Source organism: Notolabrus celidotus, chromosome 12 (assembly GCF_009762535.1).
Source record: "Notolabrus celidotus isolate fNotCel1 chromosome 12, fNotCel1.pri, whole genome shotgun sequence".
Lineage (NCBI taxonomy): Eukaryota > Metazoa > Chordata > Actinopteri > Labriformes > Labridae > Notolabrus > Notolabrus celidotus.
The window spans coordinates 5,953,050-5,979,649 of NC_048283.1; the positions used below are offsets into that span (position 1 = coordinate 5,953,050).

The 26,600-nt window shown below is 39.9% G+C and overlaps 2 protein-coding genes across 2 annotated transcripts in view; one reads left to right on the plus strand and one right to left on the minus strand.

Moving 5' to 3' along the window:
- Positions 1–6,452, plus strand: part of LOC117823513 (raftlin-like) — a 185,360-nt gene extending 178,908 nt beyond the window's left edge. The window contains exon 10 of the mRNA XM_034698722.1: positions 339–6,452. Within this exon, the coding sequence (XP_034554613.1) occupies positions 339–1,007 (669 nt within the window). The 3' untranslated portion in view covers positions 1,008–6,452. The remainder of the gene's footprint in view (positions 1–338) is intronic.
- Positions 6,453–12,716: 6,264 nt separating this feature from the next.
- On the minus strand, positions 12,717–19,408 carry LOC117822387 (vitelline membrane outer layer protein 1 homolog). Its single transcript, XM_034697089.1, has 4 exons — positions 19,103–19,408; positions 16,774–16,886; positions 15,669–15,975; positions 12,717–12,828 (listed from the first exon to the last, which is right to left on the minus strand). Exons 1-4 carry the CDS (start codon positions 19,310–19,312, stop codon positions 12,826–12,828), a joined length of 633 nt encoding a protein of 210 aa, XP_034552980.1. The 5' UTR covers positions 19,313–19,408; the 3' UTR covers positions 12,717–12,825.
- Positions 19,409–26,600: the final 7,192 nt, after the last annotated feature.

Here is a 26,600-nt window from a genome sequence, read left to right on the forward strand (position 1 = left end):
TTTCTTTGCAGTTTTTCAGTTCTCTCTGTATCCCTGCAGTGCATCAAACTCTGTAAAACTTGTTCTAGTAATTGAGAACATTTTGTATTAAATTTTTTGCCTGTTTGTTTGGTCAGACTGCAGACCCTGAGGCTCCAATAACTCCCCTCAAAACGGCCTCAATTTCCTTCCTGCATCAATGAGACTCATTTGAATTACCTCGTTATCCCGGCACATTATTAGATCCACTGTGATCCATTCCTAATTAAGTCTCTGTATTCCACTTTGTGCCCAAAAGCGTATTCAAAGAGGTACAATGCATTCCACTAACCCGCTAATGTAAACTTTGAATGTTTCAGAAATTGATCTTCAAGCCTCGAGGAAAGTCCAACAAGAACTGCATTAAAGAGACTGCGAAGAACAAGAAGAAGAAGAAATCAAAAACCGAGAGGGACGCAGAGGATCCGAAGATTCATGATGACAGAGAAAAGGTTGAGAAAGAGGAGGCAGAGAGCAAGGATGAAAGGGCGAATGCAACAAATGAAAAGGCAGGGAGAGAGCGAGAGACATCAAAAGAAAGGGAGGAAAGGTGTGAGGAAGACAGAAAGATTAAAGATGGGATTGAAATCAGCATAGAGACGAGCGAAAGAAAAGATGGAGGAGCAGATACAGAAGACAAAGGAGCAGAAATCAGTGCAGAAGACAAGGGAGAAGAAAAAGTAGCCCTGGATGGAGAAGGATCAGAAGAGAACGGAGAGCTGGTTGAGAACGGCGAGGTCCTGGAAATGTCAGAGATCGTGATTGAAACGAAGAGCGAGACCAAAGAAAAGGAGGATGAAGGCGTAGCAGAAGTCGAAGTCGTGATCGAAAACGGGGTCGGGACCGATGAGGAGGAAGACAAGGACGAAGAGAACGTAATCAAAAACAAAACAGAAGAGCCTGCAGGTGGGGACGTCACCGCCAAGGAGATTGTGGCAGATTTACAGGCCACACCCACCAATCAGAGCGCGGACGAGACACAAGAGTAGCCCCAAGGCGTCCACGTCGAGGAATCCCCCCTACCCTACCTCTCAAATCCCCCATCCTAAGAACTGGTTCCTGGTGTCGTCCCTGATCCAAATTAAAGGGGTTTGAACCTCTCGCTGCAGCATTTTCCAAACATACCATCCTTTACTGACAATTCCCCAGCAACCTGCCAGAGTATATCTACAGAAGGACTTCATGTAACCCCGATCATATAACCACACATACTGAATGTATATATCCAGGAGAACAGGAGAAACTGGTGCAGGATAGTCAATGTGGAGACACTGGATTTACTTGATGAAGTTAAAACATTGGGGGGTTGATACATTCAGTGACGCCATGACTGGACAGGATGAGATTTTTAGAGGAACATGAAACAGTAAAAGGCCTGGTAACACCAAAATTAAACACATTCAAAGGCAGGATAACCTAAGTGAAGTATACGCACAGGTGGGCACAGTTCATTAAAATTCAACTTAACTAACCGTTAATCCGCTGACAGAGATGTTCATTTAGTTAACAGTTAATCCCTTAATTCTATTCAAATTTACAGGATGTTAAATTAACATGAACGTTGAAACCTGTTGAAAGTGTGATGGTCCGCCTCCTCTTCTGCTACAACAGAAAGCATCACCATGATCCAAGTCTAGTAAGATATTTAATCCAAACACATCTTACCATGTAAGAGCAGGCTTTGGATCCTTATTCTTTCTCAAAATTCAAGATTCGCACACACAAGGAATTTGACGTGGTGAATAGAACACTGGTACTTCACAACAAGACAGTAAGGACACAACAAGACAGTAAGGGCAGTAAATACATAAACCTAAACCTTAAATAAAAATAAAAAATCTGTCTGTACAAAACTACAAATCTGCTTTCTCAGGTAAACAACCTCAGCATAGATGCTCCAAGTGATGGGAGAGCTGACTAGTTTGGCTCCAAAATGGCTCCTCATAGTACCATTTTGGCCTCTTAGAGACAAGTTGTTTGCAACTGACATCTATGCTACTCTTCACCTGCAGGAGATGCTGTCTACTGCCACAGTGCTGTATTCCTGCAGTGAAGTTGGGTCACACAAAAACTGTATTTAACAGAAATCAAAGGTTCTGATAATCATTTTTAAAATTAAGATCTATTTTAAACGTTTAAAAAAAGTAATGCTGATAATTAACCATTAGCAGATTAATGGACACGTGCCCTCCTCTGAGTATATACCACACAGGATTCAACATCTCAAATTGAACAACTGGCCAATGGATGTCAGTTTTGGTGCTGTAAAACTCCAAAAGTCTAAATGGTGGAAGCTAGCATGACATGTTAGATGATGGTAGTTAGTCATGAATCACAGCAGCTTCTTGTCCTAGAAGGCAACCATCGCTTTTGGATTTTCACCAATGTGCCAGGTGAGCATGGGAGCATTTTTAATCCAGAATCTGACCGCTAGATATCGTTAAATATTCCCATTGTATATTCACACTGTACCTTTAACTTCTTTCCATTAGCTAGCTAACTTCAAGTAAGCAATCTGCCAAAGTGTAATGATTAAAATGTTGCACAAACCTGACATAAAGAAGAAAGACATTTCAATTCAATTGGAACAAAGCTAACAAAGCTACCAAGACTAGCTAATGCTAGCTGTTAGCTGTTAGCTTACCAGATGCATAAGTTTACCAACTAGTTTGGAAAGCCTCATAACTATAGATATTACAAGGATAAGGGCTAAATGATGTTTCTTATCACTTACTTTTGGTGTGACCAGGTTTTTAAAGTACTGTGGAGTGTTAAATGAAATTAATTTTAAAGTATCATGGTATGTGGGGTGAGCCTTCAACCTGTTTGATTAGGGTTTGTTAGATCAACTGAAAGGACACTGATGGAGCTGAGAGAGTCCTCCGCCTGTTTTCAGGAGAAAAGTTTGAGAAACAAAAAAGAAAGTGCTACAGCTGCAGTATGATGAAGCACCTTTAACAAGATGTTCTTTAATCTTCTAGGTGAGACGTTTGAGCGGCTCTCTCCAGATTGTAAAGCTGTAAGAAGTCTGCTCCAAATTTTAAGAGGCAGAATTACGACGGGATACAGGCCTTTGCTCATGCACAAAACTGACATTATAAAGACTGACTGTTTTACCATTCCCCCCCCATTCCTTCGTTCTCAGCATGAAAAGTGAGTCGTGATGTTGAGGGAAGTTGAAGGAGAACGCTGGTAGAGGTGATGGGAAAGGCGTTTGTTGCGACAGGCAATCCAAAGTAGAGTGAAGAGATAATTGTTTACGCCGAGCTCTAAGCCTTCAAGTGCTTCAAAGAGAGCCGATAATCACTCTTTGGTGTGGTGTGCTAAGCTCACCTTGCATACAGAATGTTTCATAATCAAAGCCAAGTTAGATAAGGATGTGAAATTCAGCCGAATGTTTGCAGCTCAAGGGCAGAACTCATATTTGTACGCACCTAGTTAGTTAGCGTATACATACAGGAGTGAGGATTTATTTCCGAGCAAAGTTGCAGTTTTTAATTACATTTCCAGTTGACGGCCACAAACAAAGCACCTGTCAGGTTAAGCTGTGTGGTCAGGAGCAAGCCTTGTTGTTTACTGAAACCAAAACTAGAGATTGTGGGGGAAAACTGAGACAAAGGAAGAGGTTGAGAGCGAGAAAGAGAGCCTAACAGAGTCAAATAAAAGAAATGAATAGGCTCATTTAAAGTAACGGCCGTTTGCGTTCCACATTCCCCCGTTGAGATTTCCTTCATTATTTTACCTCCAGCTCTTTAAGCACCCCTTACCAGACATCATTTCTGACAATAACCAAGTCGTAATGTGCTGTTTCAAGGCATCGTGTAGCTTTCCATTTCCAAAAAGAAGAGGGGGGCGGAAGGTGGCGGCGTTCACGGTGTGGGGCTCTCATTAGCTCGCTAATGGATTTTGTCAGTGGGGTGTCTGTCAGGAATCATGCATTTATAATGGGGGTCACTTATTGACAGCAAAACACCTCAACGTGTCGAGGAAATAGCCTTCAGATTTAAAGGTGATGTCATAGGGAAGCATTTGCACTGAGGAGGAAGAGCTTGTGTTCATTTTACACACGCTTCATCACAAAACACGCGCCAGAAAACCTGTTTATTAAAACATCTGTTCATCAGGAACTTCAGCTACCTTCTGATCGGCTTCATACCGACTAGGATTTGTCATCATTTGGATCTTTTGTTTTTATGAGAATAGATGATAACTCAGTCAAGACAAATGCGTCCATTTTGGAGATGGAGCTCTTCAATTACACTCAAGTAAGACGGATTATGCTGAATAAGTGCTCTCCTTGATTAATCCAACCCGCCGCTGAGATTTTTTTCAATGTAAAATGACAAGTGTGTTTGTGTAGAGTAGTATATAAAACTGTGACCAGCTTAGCCTTATGACTATACTGTAAATGGCCCACAATCTGCTTTTAGAACATGTCCTATAGAGGCACAATGGTGATTTCAGTGTTATATGTTTGTTATAGTCAAACAGGAAGTTTTGCTACAGTCAGTGTTGGTATTTTTGAAGCTGTTGTTCCCTGTTTTCTTACTAGAGTTCAGAGTGAGGGGATGAAATATTTGAAGTTCGTCTACATGAAGGTGTTTTGCTTTCTGTTGGAGATGTTAAAAACATTTGATTTTATGATTATTATTATTGTGAATGTTCTGTTTTGGAGTCGAAGAGATTTTATGGTGACTTTGTGTTGCCTCTGCTGTTCCGCTAACGCTTGCTAAAATGTATTTCTGACTGACGCTTCGAGCTACCTCCCGAGAGCTGATGGGTTTTTTTTTAAAACCGAGGGTAGGGGGTCACAGTGGGTTTGACCCCCTGAAACATATGCTCCTTGTCCTCTCGCCCTCCAATATGACGGAGCCCAGACCTGCGAGCGTGAGGTCATCACTAATGGCAGACGAGGTCAAGGGTCATAAATGAGCCAGAATGGATTTTCCACAGCTGTACACAGGAGTTTGCACGAACACATGACAAAGTAACCACTCTGATATTGACTTTAGGCCAGATGAAGTCATATCCTAATAATCTCTGTGGCATTTTCTCTCCTCTTTTTTTTAAAAAAACTTCATACCCTCACTTTTGGCTTTCAGCTGTTTGAGCTTCAATAAGCACTTATTGTGTCTGAGAAATATTTAATGCTGCCTCTCGTAAGCAGAGCTGCAGGGGGAGCAAATAAGACTCAGCTGTTGCTTTCACACATTTTTCAGAAAGTGACAAATATGAATGATGACAGGCAATACTGAAAGACGTTTTTGGATAGCTGACGAGCTCATAAATGATCATGAATATCTAAGACATTACCCCACTGGATCCTAGCCAACAAATTTCACCTGATTTAATCACTTTCTGTTTTTCCTGGTGTCAAGATAAACATTTGAACCGCCATCTTTCTGTTTTAGAGACATGAATTTATTCCTGCCTTTGTTTTGTTTTTAATCTGATTCCATGTCAGTTAAACCCCTTTGGCATCTTTCAAAACAGACCTATCTTATTCCCCTTTATCTAAAAGAGCTGACTTCGGAAAATCAGTTAAGCCACAAGGTGATCTCATGTGACATGACAGTGTTTTTCTGACTCCCACTACATTCCTGTTGGACATCCACAAGCACGGGTGATCGTAACCTTGACATAAGTTACATCTGGCCCCGTATCCGCCTGTCCCACCTGAGGCCACGGCCTTCAGGGCCCCGTCTCTCCCTGATAAGGGCTGATTGGTTGCTGTGCAGTCTAACCTCTGACATGAGTACACTCCAGGGACTGTGGGTAATTGTGTTTTTTTTTTTTTAGTGGGGTATTAAGAAAAAAAGAGAACCACTGGCAGAGTGAGGCAGGATCTGACACTTCATCAGTTAAATGATGCTGAACCATGTTAACTTATCCGTCCGTGAAAAGAAGGAGACCTTTGACTAATGTTAGATTCAAATATACATTCACAGCCCTTCACCCAGCCGTGTAAAAAAAAAAGGTAATTTACAGTTTCCTGTCTTTTATCAGCATAATTGTCTCTGAGCCTCAGTAGTGGCGCTGGTGCAATCGTTCTTGGTAATGCTGTAAAAAAAAAAAAAACCGTACTGGTTCATTTCCTGTGTGCTACTATGATGTGAAATGAGCAGAGTAGAAATGACAGAACATGAAACTATAGGATGCCGTCATTATTTTTCTGTGTTGTCACTTTAGCTTGCTCACAGCCTCTGGAAAATGTATTCTTAGGTTTTTTGTCTCTGATGTTTTCTGTCACCTCGGCTGCCATCTTGAATGTTGAGTATCTTTGATCATGTGCCGATGTCACTTGTATAGCAGTGTTTGCTATCGAGGAAGAAAAAGTATTCTTTATCTTTGCTATCCTGAGTATGTCCACATTCCTATTGTTCATGACATCTGTACAATTTGTATATTATAAAATGATTTATATTTAATGTGTACACGTGTCCTCGCTTCTTTTGTGTCAGAGGAAAGACAGTTTGTTTGTTCAAGCAGCTGCTGTAAGAATAACTCAGATGCCAAAAGCACAAAGATTTTTCTTAAGTTTTGATTTAACTAAAGAGATAATGTTGAATTTGTCCATTTGCTGGTGGAAAATGTACATTGATGTAAGCCTCCAGCATTCAGGAAGTGGTCACAACCACTTTAGCTGAGGCCAAACAACAAAAGAGTGACTTTTTAATGTTCTTCATACCTTCTCATTTTACCTGTCATCTTTCTGTTTAATAGATCTGAATTTATTCCAGTATTCCTGCCATTTTTAATCAGTTTTATGACATTTATTCCCTTTTGTCATCCATCAAAAACAGACCTATCTCATTCCACTTTATCTAAAAGAGCTGACTCCAGAGAATCAGTCATGCCACAAGGTGATCTCATGTTGTCTGAGTATTTTTCGCTATGAAAGACAAATGGGAAATAACTTCAATCTCACTTAGGTACAATATTTAGCATTTTAGTTGATAAGAACAGAAACAAAAGAAGATAACTCAGCTTCCAATTTTTTGTTAAGATCAAGTTTCTCCCTCAAGGGGCAGTAAATGTCTGTCCCGCTGAAATACAAGGACTTTTCATTATGACAAAAAGTTTTGGGTTTTGGATTAAGATTTAAAAAGACACAATCTGATCTCTTCTACCTAAAGACTTTCAATGAAATGTTACTGGATAACCCTGGTGGGGTATTTTTTCACATTTGTGCACGATTGGATGCATGCATATGTATGTTAGCGAGAGGTGTCAGGACCAGTCACACCCTTAAATTGTGTAAAACATGGATGCAGTCTCGGCCACGTCACTCTTTTCTGAAGAGGGTTTATGAAGCCAAGAGATGGTCAACATGTTAGAAATGCTGATTCCAAATATCTTTCAGGTGGTCTAGAACAGGGGTTCCCAAACTTTTCAGCCCGCTACCCCCAAAATATAGGTGCCAAAGACTCGCAACCCCCACTGTCCCTCAAAGTGATTTAATGTGGCTTCATTTAGCTGGTCTGCAGTTTATTAGCCTACCTACACGAGCATGTGGCTGTGTTTCCTGCTCCTTTATGAATTAACCTGCTGGTACTGATGCTTTTGGTAATTCACTGTTCACTAACACTAAACTTAGGAGTCATCTGGCAAAAAGAAATTAAATTTTCTATTTTCAAGGTTTTATTTCAAGCTTAGCTACTATTTTAGTCGATATTATTTACTATAATGGGTAAAATGTATTATTTTTAGATAACTTAAAAAAAAAAAACATTCTTGAAGACATCTCACGACCCCCCAGGGGGTCCCGACCCACACTTTAGGAACACTGGTCTAGAAAGTGGTGGGGTTGAGGTTAAACCTTGCACGCTAGCCAACAACTACAACCCATCCACCTGTCAATCAAATCAGCCACACCCCTAATTATGCATAAGTCTTTGCTTAAATATGATGAAGACAGATGAGTTTTAAAAACATTCACCACCAGTACAGCTTGTACAATGTTAACATGTTTACTTCTGGACTCTTTGTCGCAGAGGTCGCTGGTTCAACTCCTAGCCTCGACCATTTGCTGCATTTCTTTCCCCTTCTCTACTTCCTACATTTCCTGTCTATCTTTAGCTTTCCAATCAATAAAGGGAAAATGCCCCAAAAATATAACTTGAAAAGAAATTGACATTCTAATATATCGAATAGTGTCTCCTTGGCTTTTGAAGCCTCAAGTGGACACTTTAGGTATTGCATTTTTTTCACATTTCCCTCCCTTTTTCCCACTGTTTCACCACAAGTTTTATTAAAACGCAGTGTATGAAGAATATTCAGCTCCCATTCACTTCTGTTCTACAAAACCTAAGCAGCAATTGAACCATCCTCACTTCATGTTGACTTCATCTTTGGTGTATTTTGATAGGGAAACCCAAACTAACAGCAAAGCAGTGTGAGAGGTTGCTCACCAAATAAACTACACACCTATTGCATGTATTACAACAAAGTGCACATGGTAAATGTAGGAGATGTAATGAAAAAGAGTGTCTTATTGCACAGTGAGGACTGCCCATGCTGCCACTGGAGCATAAAGAGACTAGCTGAGAGAACTTTAGTCCACTGAACACAGAGGAAATACAGCAAGGAGCAGAATGCAGCTGGGAAATGAAACTTGTAGATCCAAATCACTTCTTTTTTCACTGAGGAGGGAACTAGTTTTTTCTTTTAAAATCTGCTCCATCTGGTTATTACCTTCATTACTGCGGAAACCTCAGGATAGATCAACTTTACTGCGCACTAACACCACAACAACACCATTTATTTCGACCTTACATCAAAACAAGGCAATTCAGCCCCAAAACTGTCCCTCTATGCATCCATATTTCACATGAAAACCGAGCCCAGAAAGCGGGGTAATAACCCTACAGTGTTTATGAACAGAAGTATATTTACAGTTGAGTCAACACTGCGGGTGTGATCCATCATGAGCCGTGAGCTCAGGGGAGCATAAGGTCATTAAGAGCTTTGCCTTCAACCAAAACCACAAACACCATATCCATTGTGTTCACTGCAGGAGGGGGTAATGGCTCTTTAGCAGACTGGGGACCGCTGAGGAGCAGCTGAGCTGGTCAGACACACACACAGAGCTGTGGTTTGGATATTAAACTTGTGACCTGCAGCAATGCATCCTGTACGTTCCACTCAAAGACCCAGAGGTACAGCTACATAACAGCTTACTGAGTGTGTTTTGACTAATGAAGTTCAGTAGAAAAAATCTTAAGATTGTGGTACAGGGTGCAATAACAGCATTCAGGGTGGGGTTGATGTTAATTTGGTTGGTGGTCTTTCTTGCCTGCAAGGCATCTGAGGCTTTACAAAGAGGTGGAGTTGCAGGCTGTGCCAGGTGTTCAGTGGATAATGGATCAATCCAGAAATCATTGAACCAGTCTAGATGTTTATACAGGATGTGTCGTGTCATGAAAGTCATTGTTTCAAGTGAGATGTGGGATCAACTTCCACTTGACACAGCACTGCCATCTAGTGGCCGTCTGAGGCATTAAGTGCAATAAAGTACCATAAACCTCTGCGTTCACTGGACTCATGTTAGTAATGAAATGACTGACAAAGTGAACCAAAATAAATCCCATCAAAGTAAACTAACTAAATGAATTCATCCTTATTTGGCAGCTTTTTTCAATTTTGAATAATTAGCCCTTTAATGAATCTCTTTGGATTTTATTAATCAAGGTTTTACCTGTTACACAACTTGATTGCACACTCCACATGTTCAGGTCGGTTTCATGTCAGTGTGAGATCCAGTAAATCTGTAAAACCACACAAAAAGAAGTTTATAAATCGGCAGTCTATTTAAAGGCCCTGTGAGGAGTTTTGAACTGGCTGAGAAACAGACTGAAAATTATACCGATGCCTCTTTATGACCTTCAATAGCAAACAAGACCATCAGCAACAACACTGACACCTTCTCTGTTGTCATTTTTAATGCCTGAAACCGCCCTGAGGGGGTAGGTGTCAGACTAGATGATGGACATCTCGCTTCAGAAACAACCTTTATTTCACTGTTTTCATGGAAAATAATCACATTGCCTGATAAAGTTGACTGTTAAAAGACAACAGGATTAAGTTTTTGTTGAAAACATGACTTTTGCATGTATAGGACAAGAGATAAGAGGTATCACTTTTTCCACAAGGGGGCGCCAGAATCGATACAAAACAAAAGTTCCTCACAGCAGCTTTAAGCTCAACAGTTCCGATAGAGTAATAGTGTAAAATAGAAGAAGTAGAAGTAGTGGAGTTTCTTTGTACGGACCTTTGCCATTGTCGTTGACAAAGCTGATATCAGGAGCCCCGCCCCTTCTTGCGTGCCACAGGTTGGTGATGGAGAGGTGACATTTTGATGAGCATGTGTAACGGGCAGGGAAGGTCCACTAAAAGATGCTTTTGAGTTGCATTATGGGAGATACACTACCAGTCAAAAGTTTGGAAACACCTTCTCATTCATGGGTTTTTATTTATTTTGATTATTTGAAACACTGTAGATTAATACTGAAGGCATCTAAACTATGAAAGAACATATATGGAATTATTTAATTAACAAAAAAGTGTTAAACAAAGCAGAATATGTTTTATATTTTAGATTCTGTAAAGTAGCCCCCTTTTGCCCTTCATGACAGCTTTGCACACTCTTGGTATTCTCTCAGTCTGCTTCATGAAGTGGTCTCCTGGAATGGTTTCTAATTAACATGAGCCTTGTCAAGAGCTCATTTGTAGAATGACTTGCCTTCTTAATGTGTTTGAGACCATCAGTTGTGTTGTTCAGAGGTAGGGTTAGTACACAATGGATAGCCCTATTTGACTACTGTTGTAATCCAGATTATGGCAAAATCAGATTATTTCATAGTTTTGATGTCTTCAGTATTAATCTACAATGTTGAAAATAATTAACATAAATGAAAACCATTGAATGAGAACGTGTTTCCAAACTTTTGACTGGTAGTGTACGTGATCCACTATTTCTTCAAACTACCTTCTGCTGTTTTACCCAAGACAGTTTTTTTCTATCCCATCTCTTCAGATTGCATGGAAGCGGCAGCCTATAACTTTTTTAATATCCAAAATCAGCCAACAGGATAATTTATTCAACGTGTAAGCTTCTTCCAAATTCTACTGTGGCAATGTCACGTTTACACAGAGTGAAATACTGTAACCAAAAGACTTCATGTTCCCATGGCAGTGCTTTTCAATCAAGACATTTAAACAGCCTTGAGCATCAATATTATAACATTTCATTCAATTCAGTGTGGCATTTCTGCCATTTGGACATTTTCAAACCTTCTCAAAGGTTCAAGAAAAGCTCATATCTAATGACATATTTATTCTGTCACAATAGTACACACTTCACTGCCATTACAAAGTGTGAATAACGTTTTCAGCATGTTGTAGGTGTCTGCTATACAGCTACTGTTGTTACAGAGGGTGTCCAGGTTTGAATCCTATACCTCATGCATCACTCATGATCCAGCTCCAAAATAAACACAAGATATGTTGCTTTAGAGATATTAAACACTGTGAAAAGCTGTGGCTGTGCAAAGGATTGTGGGTCAGAGAGGACATTAAAAATATGCTGGTTTGCACACTGCAAAATGAGGGAGTACTTGTAGCTTTTATGGCAGTATTTATGAATTTAGGGTTATTACATACTAAAACTTTCTCTAGCATACTGAATAGTGTGGAAGCATGGGTACTGAATCTTATCTTTAACTTGGCTGCACATCGTAGACTTTAAAGGACAGTTACACCTCTGAGTCAGTGAGATTTGCATAGCAGAAAAAAGGAATTTGAGAGTAATAATAATCAAAAACTTAATCAATTAAAGTTCTGAAGGGAAAAGTTGTGCTAAAATTAAAACAAATAGGTATTTGAGCTTGCAGAGCTTCAGTGCGATGGAGTTCTATGTCATTTTTTTAACAAAACATAAGATCACACCTCGTGGACACAACTCATCCTTCTCCCACATATATTAACATATCTGTAATCCGAAGCAGACCAACAAGTGCACGTCTGACTCCGGTGAGTCCACCTTGAACCCAGATATGAGGTCAGCAGGAGTGTTTTCATTCACCAGAACAGAGAGGTGCTCTGTAGCTGTGTGTTTAAGACTGTAATCACTTTTCCTTGACTTGCGAAATCTTCTGAAAACCATTACAGCGGTGTTTGATAACGTCCTCCAGTTCCCTCCCCAACCCTCCGCACACACTCTGCAGATTAACTACTCACCGATTAATTAACACAATTACCTCTGTGCATGCCAATCGGTGTCTTATCAACCTCTGTCAGGCCTTAAACTGTAAATTAATTAATATCCCCTCTCTTGTCATTACTTCAGTTCCAGCAGGAATTCTGGGAAATGCCTGTGTCAGCTGCTCTGTTTGGTGCTGACTCTTATTATGACTTTGCTGGAAGCTCATTGGTTCATTAGACGGAGTGTGAAAACATGCTGCGTTCACGTTGATGAGGGGATGATGGGGTGACGTGGTGTTCAAAGTGGCTCTTCAGATGAGGAGGTTGATGTGACGAGATGCTCCTTAATCTTTCTGTTTTCTGCTGCTGAAGGTGACACTCCACTTTGTTGATAGAGCTGCACGTTTCTGCAAAAATAACCTTCTGTGTGCATCGCTCCAAACACTTCAAGACCTTCAGGGTTTGAGAAATCACCAAAGAGGAAGCAGCAACATAAATAAGTTCTTCATTATTTTATTATTTTATATTGTTAGTCATGGTTGACTTCAGGGTGATGGAGACAGGCTGGATCAAAGTGGTCAGGTCTGCGTGGTGATCACCTGCTGATCACTGTGAATAAGAATCAAACAAAGTATCAATGAAAGGATGTCACTGCATGAGTGGATCACATTTGCATTATTTCATGTAGCCTTCGTGTGAACTTTTTTAACATTTAGATGTTGCAAAACACAAAAAATCTCACTTCAAGGACCCTTGAGCAGCTTTCATAATTCTTCTTTTAAGCTACTCAAAGTGGAAATTCAAACATTAATACTTTCTTTCAAACAAGGCGGATGTCAGCAGATAAGTATGATTATTTGTGTTATTGAAGCTGCTTTTTCAGATGTCTAAGTGAAAATGAAAACATAGATCTACGGTGGCCCAGAAGGTCAACTGAACAAACCTTTCTCTAAACCCTTACATGATTTCATCAAACACAAAAACAAATCTCAAACTGCAAAAATATCTCAAAGATTGCGAACACAAAAATACTTTGAATGAAATAAAACATTCATATTCAGTTTTATCAAATAGTAAAAATATCTCACTGAATGCAAGAATTATTGAACAAAGCACATAAACACATATTTCATAGAATATTAAAACATTTCACAAAACAGAAAAAAAAAAACATTAATGGAAAGATAAGACGTTTTTTGCATTTTATGAAATATTTTTCAACTTGATAAATTTTGTTTTTGTGAAATGTTGTAGGGTTTATGAAATATTTATATTTTTATGAAATTATTTTGTGTTTAATGAAATGTTTTTGGAGTTCAGGGAATTTTTTTCTGTGTTAGTGTTTGTGCATTTGACCTTCAGGGCCCACGTATAAATCCCATAATCACCAGGAACAGCTAACCCTTTTCCAAGTGTGTCTTGAATAGTATCTCTAATTTTATGAATTATAAAAATACCACTTAAAATTATACAAAAAAGCACAACTCTGTCTAATTTTTAGTATATTTCATGCCATATTAACAAAGAGGAAAGGTATCTCTAAGGAGAGCAGGAAAGAGATTTTGATTTCTGTGTTCATGAGAGTTCACTGTGGTTCAAAAGAAGCAGGTAAGTCATTTATGAACCACGGAGAGTGTTCTCTTATTTTCTGATAAAGAATAAATTCAAGTCTTCACATTGTTGCATTTTGAATTTGGTTCATTTCAATTCAGACCGAGTAATAACGAATCCAGGCTTGGGAAAGGAAGATAGTTCTGCTGCTTGTCTCTTTTCTCTGACATTTTTCACCTCAAAATTATTTTCTGTTAAAAACGTGGGAGCTGAAAATTCAGTTTCAAGGCCAGATGTGAATTTCAAGAAGTAAGCTACTTAAATCTTTAAACATGTTGTACAATATCTCATTATTCTGTCATCTGCAAACATCAATGAACAATCAGTATGATGTTTTTAATAGGAATCACCAGGATAAATCTTTAAACGCTAACTTATTTGATGCTTATCTTGCTAATAACTGATTTGTGAAATCACTCAGAACATTTCTGAAAACAAAGAACAGCTGGTGAAGATTTTCATAGAGACTGTCTTCCTCCATCTTACTAGTGTTGGAACATCTGGAAAATGTCCCACGTCATCATTAAAGTCTCCATCAGCCGCTCAATGTGCCTTTAAGAACACTGAAAAACACCTCCTATGATGCATTGATGAGTACAAACACATCCTCTCTTTCCTTTAATGTTACAGGCTTGATGTGTTTATTCAGCCCTCTTATTGACAATTGTTATGCCTGAATTTCTCCAGAGCTTATTGAGTTTCACAAGACTTTCAGAGACCAGAGAGAAAGACAGAAAAAAATACATTTCAAGATATTATTATTGTATTATTATTGGTTCTTTGAAGGGAGGTTGTGAAGCTCAGAGATGGCGGTCAGCATTGGAAATGCTCACTCCGACTAACTCATCTAAAAAGCAGTAAAGAAGTGGAGTTGGGTTCACAGCCTTTTCACCTGGCAAACAGCTTTAATCCACCCACCTGTCAGTCAAATCAACCACGCATCTTATCATACCTCATTATGCATAACTCTTAAATGTATTATAATCAAAGTGGGAAGTTATCAAGACAATCACCTGCATAGTTTTCACAAATAAAAAAAGGAGATATAAAGACCAAACCCACATTTTGAACCAGGCTGTAAACATGTTTAATTCTACTGTAAAAAAACCCAGGTATTTTAATATAAGCTCAAACAGGGTTTCCTTAGCTCTCAGGGCCTGCCTCAAGTGGACACATGAGGAACTGCAGTTTTGTCCACTTTTGCATTTGGTATTTCAACACCAAAGGCTGCTAATTGGTATGCCACTGACCCTGGGTTATGGGTAGTATTGGGTTTATGAACAATTTTACTCTAAATGGGATGAAAATTTTAAAATCATTCTGTACCCAAGAAGACTGAAAACTGGAGCATGAGGACATAAACTTATAGGAAAGTTTGCTGAGGTGATAAATCAAGTGAGAGAAAGGCTGTTTTCTTTCCTTTTTATTTTATTTATTTTACGTGCGCAAACTTGCTGCAGTTTGCTATCAGGCGGAGTGCAAGTTTGGGGCACTCTATTATTGGCTCACTTTTGACATGAGGCCATCTGGTATATATAGTCTCTAGTTGAAGTACCTCAGGCTTTAGTTGGTAATTTTTTTATTTATTAAATCAAGTTGAAGAACTCAATCCTTATTTTGTGTAGCCTTTTCAAGAAGGATGCCAATGAAATTCAGCAAAACAGCTGTCTTTTCTTGCACATTGCTGCATGTTAAGGTAAGAAGACTTTGAGTTCAGAGGTCAAATGTTTATTGTAGTCATTGTGTCTTTCTGTAAATCTGTCTGTAAGAGAACTGTTCTCAAATAATCCCAACTAAAGTCACTGGGAGTCTATGAACCCCTCTTTTATCTGCCTTACCTGCTGATGCCTGTCACAGCAATGGAAGCGCACATCATTAAGGGTAGAGTCATCCAGGCCCAACTGGTAATCCTCCATCTTGGTCTCAATGCCACAGATTCCTCCATCCTGACACGTCTCGCTCCAGTGGCCGTACTCCCCCCACTGCATGCCGGGCCCCTCCAGTGTCGGGTTGCTGCTGCAGCGGAACTTGATGTTGTTGGCGGCCGTGTCGTCGCCGAACAGGCCGCGATGAGACTCAACGCTGAGCTGGAAAGAGGTGAGCACGCCAGAGGGGCAGTACTGGGGGCTGGACCAGTCACCGAAGCTGGAGAGGAGATTGGGAAATCAGATGAGAGAGAAGAGAAAAAATTAGGAAAAGATCCAAGAAGAGGGCAGGAAACACAGGAGGGATATCAGGACAGTTTAACATCTGAATAACTCATTTGCAATCCTGGCAGGATTTCAGTGTTCCTCTGAACATGATGGGAAACGAAGCCTCCTGCTGCTCTTAAAGTGCTGCTTATTTAACTTTCTCTTACTTAACCTTTATAATACAGCCAAGTGGGTCCCATTACTGTCTCTTTCATAAGATAAATCCGGACACAGATACTAACAGCTGCATATTGAAATTCATCAATACAAACATTTTAGAGTAAGTGGCAGAAAAGCTCTAAGAGGGTGAAGGAAAGTGTTTCTATTGACATGTCCATTACCGCCCAGCAGACAAGAGGTCCTCCCTAAAATAAAAATGATTGTATTGAAGGGGGAAATGTGCATCCATCAATAGAAGCTTTCAAAGTGGTTACATTTTCAGATAAAGTGCTTTGTGGAAGAAGCGATCCACATGCAGTTTTATCTATCAATAGCAACAAAAAACGTTTACATCTGGATGATATCAGATGTCGTACAGTTTCCAATCCCTGCAAGCTTACTGAATGGCCTTATTGAACGTATCAGCTGTACCACAGTAACTGGAGGCCATATCAGTGGTTGACAAGACTTTGAGCGACGCTTTGATCAGCATTAAAAGTTAAAGTTTTGGGTCACTAGGTCATGAAAACTTTCTTTGACTTGTTCAAATCAGCTCTCATTATAGTACCAGTTTGGCTTGGTGGAAACTTACTAGCCGGTGTGGGATTCAATAGAGTACAGGAAGCTCCTGCTGTCGTCCTTGGCACAAATGAGGCGGATCCCGTTCAGAGCGGTGTCATCAGCCCCGTACTGGTTAGACTCCACCTGAGGAAACACACATCAGTTCCCAGAAGCAGTCACAGCGCTGATGAAACAGGCTTGTTATCTTTGGTATCTTATCATTCTCGTATTCTTTTTATTATTCTAAGAATCTGCCAAGTTTGGTGTGAAAGAACAGGTTCAATCACGCAAGCACGACCTGTTCTCCCAGATGTTGTAACCCTTGGTGTACATCTAACAGTTTTTGGATGCTGTAATAGTTCCTATACTACCAGTGCAGTGTTGCAGTGGAAGAATACACAGAGGTGAAATGTTGAAACTTCATTTTTTTTTAAAGATTTGGAGTGCTGGAGTCTTATACTGTGAGTTTGAAGAACCTAGGAATGCATTCAATGAAGAACAAGGACTGTTTTGGCCTTGATCACCCACAATCAGTCAAGTTATGTTGTCATACTGAATAATAATTGACCCATTCAGTATAAAGACAGACAAGGCAGGTCTATTTTTACAGAACCTGTCATGCACATGGGCAGAGAAATGCATTCAAAACAAGACATAAAGGGCAAAATTAAAATGGTGTCTAAAAGGCAATAACAAGAAAAAAGCTACACTTTTTTTTAGAGCTGAGTGAGGGGACACATTTTTTGGAAAGCTGCAACCAGAAATTGTTTTAAAGTACACACAGGCATGGGTCTAAAAAATGCCGCCTCTACCTTAAAGTATATCCAAAGGACACATATGTTGGTAGGAAATTATGATTTAAATCCTCTAAATTGTGTATTTGACAGACCGAATGAGGGTAGGAAGTACTTGCTCTTGTAACTCCAGTGCTTTAATTCATCTTCAACAAACAGATCACTTCTCCTTATTTTCAATTTCTACTTTACCCTCATGATAAAAGCAGCTCTTTCTGGAATTAAAGACTGGTGCTACACAACTTAAGGCCAACATGTCTGTATGATACCAACACAAAGTGTATAGCAGACACAAATAGGCCCAAAATAAAACTAAAAAGGACAAAAAGCTTTGAAATAACTTTTTCTAACATCAAAGTTTCAACTGAAATGGATCCTATCACTAACAGCCAACATATGAGGATTTCATTTTCAGAGTCAGAAAGCCTTCCTCCCAGCACAGCCACTTTCCTCTGACATCATGCACACAGTATAAGCAGCTAAAACCCCATCACACTGTTTCCCTGCTGAATTCCAGGTTTGCTGAGACAAATATGTATAAATCTGATTTTTTAATTGTCTTCCTCCACTTTCTGATTGATCAGTAATTGAAAAGACAACATATCTAGAGGAAAATCTAAAAAAAATATAGAGGAATACAGGGCTGTTTGAAGATAACACAACATATTTGATGAGTCATAGCATAGATATCCAAGTTCACTAGCAAACACAGTTAACAATACAGCTAACAACCTAACTGCTAATTACCTTACATCACAGCTAACTAGATAGCATTACAGTTAACTAGCTAACAATGCAGTTAAATAGCAAACATTACAGCTATCTAACATTACAGCTGAGCTAACTAGCTAACATTGAAGCTAACTAGATAAAACAGCTGTTGTTTGCTAACACTAACATTAGCAATCTCAATCTACACCATTTCATTGCATTGTAACACCATTAAAAAGTGATGTAAGCTAGGAACTGGACAAACATTGCTATTAGCCTATTTTAAAATTAGTTAATAAGTTGACATACACGTATATTGCTTTAAATATGGACTGAAGTTCGATTTTCTTACTAGAGCAGCAAATAAAACAGTTTTCGTCAAATTACCCACATTGTTTGATTTTACAAATGTGAAGCACGGTTCTGCAACATTATAACTCAATTCAGGGAAAATACCCAAAAGGTGAATGATGAAGCAAGTTAACAAAATTGAAAAATGTAGTTTGTAAGTAAATGTTTAAACACAAATATCTAGAAAACATTTCCTAAAATGTCCTTACTTTAATTTGAAGATGCCATTATTATCTTATTATGTAACTGGCCTTTATGTGGCCTCATGTTGATTTCATTAATTTACAGCACCTGTCCCTGGAGTTACACAAAATGCTACTTTCCATTGAAGATACATTCAATAAGGCCATTCATATAAGTAAATGGAGAACATCACTTGTCTCAGTTTACCTTATCAGAATACTGTTATACAACTGTACTCACAAAACAGCCAAGCAAGCGTTTTCTGTTTCAGTGGCTTCTAATTTAATATGAACCATTCATTTTGAAGGAGAGTGTTTTTACCCTGAGACTGAAGCCAACGGCATAGAACTTGTCTGGACACATCTCAGGCCAGGTCCAGTTTCCAAACTGCTCTCCATTGCTCACAACAAGCAGAGACCTGTAGTCTCTGCTGTTAAAGGCCGTCCCTACTCGCTGCAAGAACTGCTTCTCCTCACAGAAGCCACCGGACAGCACAGCCAGCAGGGCCAACACGGTGAACAGACTTGCCATAGTGACAGCGGTGAGTCAGGGTTTCACTCTGAAATGCCAACTAACAAGTTGGAGAGCACCAGGCTTCAGGCTCTTATACCTTCCATCCAACTCCAAAATAGGCCTCTCGTATCGGGACGAATCATTGACAGAGTCACACAGTGCTGCAGGGATGAACAGCTGTCAAAAGAAAAGGTTTTCTCACTGATGTACAAACACACAGGGTCCATGCTGTGCTTTCAAAAATGTGTTCATACCTTCACAACATGCAGTGAATCTGATCCAATTTAATATTTTACATCACCAGCCTGCAGTAAATCCACAGGTCTGTGCTGCTTTTACAAACATAATCCACAGGATACGGTTCAGCAGTGACAGAACCTTTTCAGTTTTACTGTCTTGCAATTAACTTTTGCACGGATCCCCTGGATCCCCTCACACTTCATCACTATCATAAAATAAAAACGGCACATTTTGCTGATTAAAAAACTGCCTCAGAGGGAGATTAAGGTGTCACTGATAAAGCTATTAGTTTATTTATACACTGATCTTCACATACTCATTCATAGATCAGACATGAACATTATTTTTATACATTTGATCTCAGTTCTGAATGCACTGGGGACAACAAAGCTTGTGTTTGTATGTTGACAGAACAAGTTTAGAGAATGGATTAATTAAAATGGAATATTTAATATCTACATAAGCAAATAAAATCTAGTTCTCTTATTTGTGTTAGTTATTCTCTATAAATCAATATACAGTGTAGAGACCAGGAGGCCTGGCAACTGCTGAGTTCATGTCCTCTGTATTGTGCAACTGAGTTCATGATGTGTTCAGGGACATACAAACGTACACAGTGGGTTTTCAATCTTACTACGATGTCACTTATCTTATTGTCTTGAAAATCACTATTGGCCTTTTTTTAGGAATTTGTGGGGCAGCTTTAATAAGGTGAGAACATGTTTTAATCTATACAATTTGAACCTGAGTTGGCTACCTGGTTAGCAAAGTGTTTTTCAAAACTTAAAGATATGGAGCAACATTGGCTTTTTCTTCTGATCTTTTCAGACAAACAGTTAATTCACTCTCCTTCAAGTGCTTTTATGGCGTCCTCAATTCCTAAGAGAATCTTGCTCTTCAGAGACTAAATCATCAATTTAAAGATTCTTTTCAGTATTGTTGTTTGTTACTAATTAGGTAGTGTGCTGTTTTTTTTCCCTGAATACAGCTGTTGTGTTCAAAACAGTAAGGCTGATAACACTAGCGACACTCTTGTATCATATCAATACATATACAGCTTATCTTGTCCAGGGTCAAGAGGGGGCATTGGCCTTTCCCAGCTGTCATTGGACTAGTGGCAGTGCACACCATAGAGTGTATAAATAATGGACGTAGCATCCATGACGTCACCCATCCATTCCTTAGCACTGTGAAGCCAATCGTCGGCGGGAGCCATATTGGAAATGTTGATTTCAACAGGACTCTGTTGTATCATGTTTTCTCATCTGGTCCAGCCCTTACCCCACTCCATATCCAGGCTCCGTTGCAGGCTGCTGTGCTCGCCCCTACAGGTCACCCTCTCCCCACTCGGTGTAAACTCCAGGTGAGAGTGAAGCTGGAAGCTCCAGTCTGCGTTGAACATGATATTTGAGGATGACACATCTGTGGTGACCTCCACCCCATCTCTCAGCCAGCTCACCCAAACTTCCTGAGGAAAGAAACCCTGAACACTGCATTCGAGCATGGACTGCTCCCTGTAGTCCGCTGGCTTGGTCTGACGGACTCTGACAACCGGAGGCACTGGAGCGTAGAAATGATTAGAGCACAAAATTGGTTAAATGACCTTCAAGGCAGAGTGCAGGAGAGAGAGAGAGAGAGAGAGAGGGAGAGAGACAGAGAGAGAGAGAGAGAGAGAGAGAGAGAGAGAGTCAGGGGCTAAATAGCTTTCTTCAAGTCATTTAATTAAAGAATGGAGAGCGAAGAATCATTTCCTTTGAAGACAATTAAGCTCATGAGGTTCTGTTCGACTTTTATTCTGCTTTCAATTTTCCTTCTGCGTTTTTATCAGAAGAAATCACAAAACAAACCTTTTCTGTCCAGTGTGCTCGTTCTGAAAAGTTCTGTGTTGTCTCCGCAGACTTGGATTCTTCTCAGCTCCATTTTCCAACATCGTGAGTTAAAATGGGCCACAAGCCTCATGCCAGATTCTCCAAAGCCAACAAACTTCCAAACCCGGGAGTCATAGAAATTGAGGAGCTTCTGGTTTAAAAACGTTTTACTGAGAAGAGATATCTGAGCTGTCTTCATCATGCAAACAGTCATAAATCATCTGATGCACATATTCTGTAAGATACAAAAAATCAGTTATTATAGACAGTTTATTCAATAACATCACTAATTATTCACTTGTTGTCTGTGCTGTTCATTAGCAGGAGGCAGGACGTGACATCAAAAGCTTGCAGCATAAGCCAGACTGTAATGTTCACAACATGATGGGAAACGACCCAACAGAGGTCGACACTATGAGGACAGTTTCTTCTCTTCTGTCAATGCTATGTGTTAACAGTCGGATGTGCAGGTATCTTCTCATTTTGAAAACCTTCTCTTCTTCTCCAACCATGGATGTTTTCTTAAATATTCCCTGCTGGATCCTTTCACTAATTTTGCTGATCCCAACTCAACACAGACATTTTACTAGGAGGCTTTCAAGAGAAGATTCTGCATTTCTGACGTTCATTGATTATCCAACCAGTGAAGAAGTTTTTAGCTGATTATGAAACAGACTTAAAATAATAGATGCCTCGATACAACCTACCAAATCAAATAAGTCTAACAGTGGGGTGCTGGTGGCCTAGCAGTCTAAGTGTCTCACGTATAGAGGCTATAGTCCTCGCTGCAGGAGTTGCCGGTTCGATTCCCAGCCAGTTAAAAATGTACTGCATGTCTTCCCCCACTCTCTACTCCCCACAATTCCTGACCCTCTTCAGCTGTCCTATACAATAAAGGCGAAAAAGCCCAAAAATATAGCTTTAAAAAACAACACATAAAGCATAAAAATGTATAATGCCTATGCTGTACATTTTAATGTCTGGACTGTTGGCGGGGGGTAGGTTCCAGCTGTAATGAAACACTATCGTAACTGTGTTTTTATACATTTTCACAGAAGATATTTCCACAGTCGTACATGTTGAATGTTGAAGTAAAGCACAGTAAAGTTTTTAAGTGTTGTTTCTGTATCTCAGGATTAGATTTAATGTTGTTGAGGAAATGGAAGGAAAAAAAACAGGCACAGAAAGCGTACGACACAGAGGGTGTAAAAAAATAACATGTCGATGGGGACAAAAAGGAATCTCACCCCATCGCCCCTCCCAAAGGAAAAGCACAAAGGAAACTAGATAGGAAGGATCACACATCTGACATCGAGATTCAGGTGTTTGTCTTGATGCCTGTTACGCCTGGCAGGACTTGTTGGCTTTCACGATGAACCAGAGTCCTGTGACAACTCCAATCAGCCCCAGGATCACACCACAAACACACACACTGCTGTCTCTACAAGCAGCTGGTCTGTGCCTTTAACCTCTGTGGGAAATAAAATACAAACATAAAATATATGAGCTTCACTGATAGTAGATCTTTGAGTACATGAAGACATTTTGTACCAATAATATCAACTGTTTTAAAAAAGAGGGAACTTCTCTGAAGCCGTAGTGACTCATTTTCAATAGATGCATGATTTTTCACTTTGCAGAACTATGTGGTAATTACTAAATATTTACTAAACATGTCATTAGACGGTATTCAAAACTCCTGTGAGGACTTTTTTAGCTGGTTATGAGACTAGCACTAAAGTCTCTATAGGACATACAAAAGCAAACATGATCATCAGCGACAACCGTATTCACAATCCTAACCCTAACTCTAACCCTAACCCTAACCCTAATCATAACTCTAACCCTGATCCTAACCCTAACCCTAATCATAACCCCAATCATAACCCTAACCCTATTCATAACCCTAACCCTAATCATAACACTAACCCTAATCATAACTCTAACCCTAATCATAACCCTAATCCTAATCATAACCCTAATCCTAACCATAACCCTAATCAAAACCCTAACCCTAACCCTAATCATAACCCTAACCCTAACCCTAATCATAACCCTAACCCTAACCCTAATCATAACCATAACCCTAACCCTAATCCTAACCCTAACCCTAATCATAACCCTAACCCTAACCCTAATCATAACCCTAACCCTAACCCTAACCCTAATCCTAACCCTAATCATAACCCTAACCCTGACCCTAATCATAACCCTAACCCTAACCCTAATCATAACCCTAACCCTACCCTAATCATAACCCTAACCCTAACCCTAATCATAACCCTAACCCTAACCCTAACCCTAATCATAACCCTAACCCTAACCCTAATCATAACCCTAATCATAACCCTAACCCTAACCCTAATCATAACCCTAACCCTAATCCTAACCCTAATTATAACCCTAACCCTAACCCTAATCATAACCCTAACCCTAATCCTAACCCTAACCCTAACCCTAACCCTAATCATAACCCTAACCCTAACCCTAATCATAACCCTAACCCTAATCCTAATCATAACCCTAATCCTAACCCTAACCCTAATCATAACCCTAACCCTAACCCTAATCATAACCCTAACCCTAACCCTAATCATAACCCTAATCATAACCCTAACCCTAACCCTAATCATAACCCTAACCCTAATCCTAACCCTAATTATAACCCTAACCCTAACCCTAACCCTAATCATAACCCTAACCCTAATCATAACCCTAATCCTAACCCTAATCATAACCCTAACCCTAATCATAACCCTAACCCTAATCATAACCCTAACCCTAACCCTAATCATAACCCTAACCCTAATCATAACCCTAACCCTAACCCTAATCATAACCCTAATCATAACCGTAACCCTAACCCTAATCATAACCGTAACCCTAACCCTAACCCTAATCATAACCCTAACCTAACCCTAACCCCAAACCCTAACCCTAACCCTAATCGTAACCGTAACCCTAACCCTAATCATAACCCTAACCCTAATCCTAACCCTAACCCTAACCCTAATCATAACCCTAATCATAACCGTAACCCTAACCCTAATCATAACCGTAACCCTAACCCTAACCCTAATCATAACCCTAACCCTAACCCTAACCCCAACCCCTAACCCTAACCCTAACCCTAATCGTAACCGTAACCCTAACCCTAATCATAACCGTAACCCTAACCCTAATCATAACCCTAACCCTAATCCTAACCCTAACCCTAACCTTAATCATAACCCTAATCATAACCCTAATCATAACCCTAACCCTAACCCTAATCATAACCCTAACCCTAACCCTAATCCTAACCCTAACCCTAATCATAACCCTAACCCTAACCCTAACCCTAATCATAACCCTAACCCTAATCATAACCCTAACCCTAACCCTTATCATAACTCTAATCCTAACCCTAATCCTAACCCTAACCCTAATCCTAACCCTAACCCTTATCATAACCCTAACCCTAACACCAACCCTAACCCTAATTATAACCCTAACCCTAACCCTAATCATAACCCTAACCCTAATCATAACCCTAACACTAACCCTAATCCTAACCCTAACCCTAACCCTAACCCTAACCCTAATCATAACCCTAACCCTAACCCTAACCCTAATCATAACCCTAACCCTAACCCTAATCATAACCCTAACCCTAACCCTAATCATAACCCTAACCCTAACCCTAATCATAACCCTAACCCTAACCCTAACCCTAATCATAACCCTAACCCTAACCCTAACCCTAATCATAACCGTAACCCTAACCCTAATCATAACCCTAACCCTAACCCTAACCCTAATCATAACCCTAACCCTAACCCTAACCCTAACCCTAATCATAACCGTAACCCTAACCCTAATCATAACCCTAACCCTAACCTTAATCATAACCCTAACCCTAACCCTAATCATAACCCTAACCCTAACCCTAACCCTAATCATAACCCTAACCCTAACCCTAATCATAACCCTAACCCTATCCCCAACCGTAACCCTAATTATAACCCTAACCCTAACCCTAATCCTAACCGTAACCCTAATCATAACCCTAACCCTAATCATAACCCTAACCCTAACCCTAATCATAACCCTAACCCTAATCATAACCCTATCCCCAACCCTAATTATAACCCTAACCCTATCCCTAACCCTAATCCTAACCCTAATTATAACCCTAACCCTAACCCTAACCCTAATCCTAACCCTAACCCTAATCATAACCCTAACCCTAACCCTAACCCTAATCATAACCGTAACCCTAACCCTAACCCTAATCCTAACCCTAACCCTAATTATAACCCTAACCCTATCCCTAACCCTAATCCTAACCCTAATTATAACCCTAACCCTAACCCTAACCCTAATCCTAACCCTAACCCTAATCATAACCCTAACCCTAACCCTAACCCTAATCATAACCGTAACCCTAACCCTAACCCTAATCCTAACCCTAACCCTAATTATAACCCTAACCCTAACCCTAACCCTAATCCTAACCCTAACCCTAATCATAACCCTAACCCTAACCGTAACCCTAATTATAACCCTAACCCTATCCCTAACCCTAATCCTAACCCTAATTATAACCCTAACCCTAACCCTAACCCTAATCCTAATCCTAACCCTAACCCTAATCATAACCCTAACCCTAACCCTAACCCTAATCATAACCGTAACCCTAACCCTAATCATAACCCTAACCCTAATCATAACCCTAACCCTAACCCTAATCGTTACCGTAACCCTAACCCTAACCCTAATCATAACCGTAACCCCAACCCTAATCATAACCCTAACCCTAATCCTAACCCTAATCATAACCGTAACCCCAACCCTAATCATAACCCTAACCCTAACCCTAACCCTAATCATAACCGTAACCCTAACCCTAATCATAACCGTAACCGTAACCGTAACCCTAATCATAACCCTAACCCTAACCCCTAACCCTAACCCTAACCCTAATCCTAACCCTAACCCTAATCCTAACCCTAACCCTAATCATAACCGTAACCGTAACCCTAACCCTAATCATAACCCTAACCCTAACCCCTAACCCTAACCCTAACCCTAATCCTAACCCTAACCCTAATCATAACCCTAACCCTAACCCTAACCCTAACCCTAATCATAACCGTAACCCTAACCCTAACCCTAATCCTAACCCTAACCCTAACCCTAATCATAACCCTAACCCT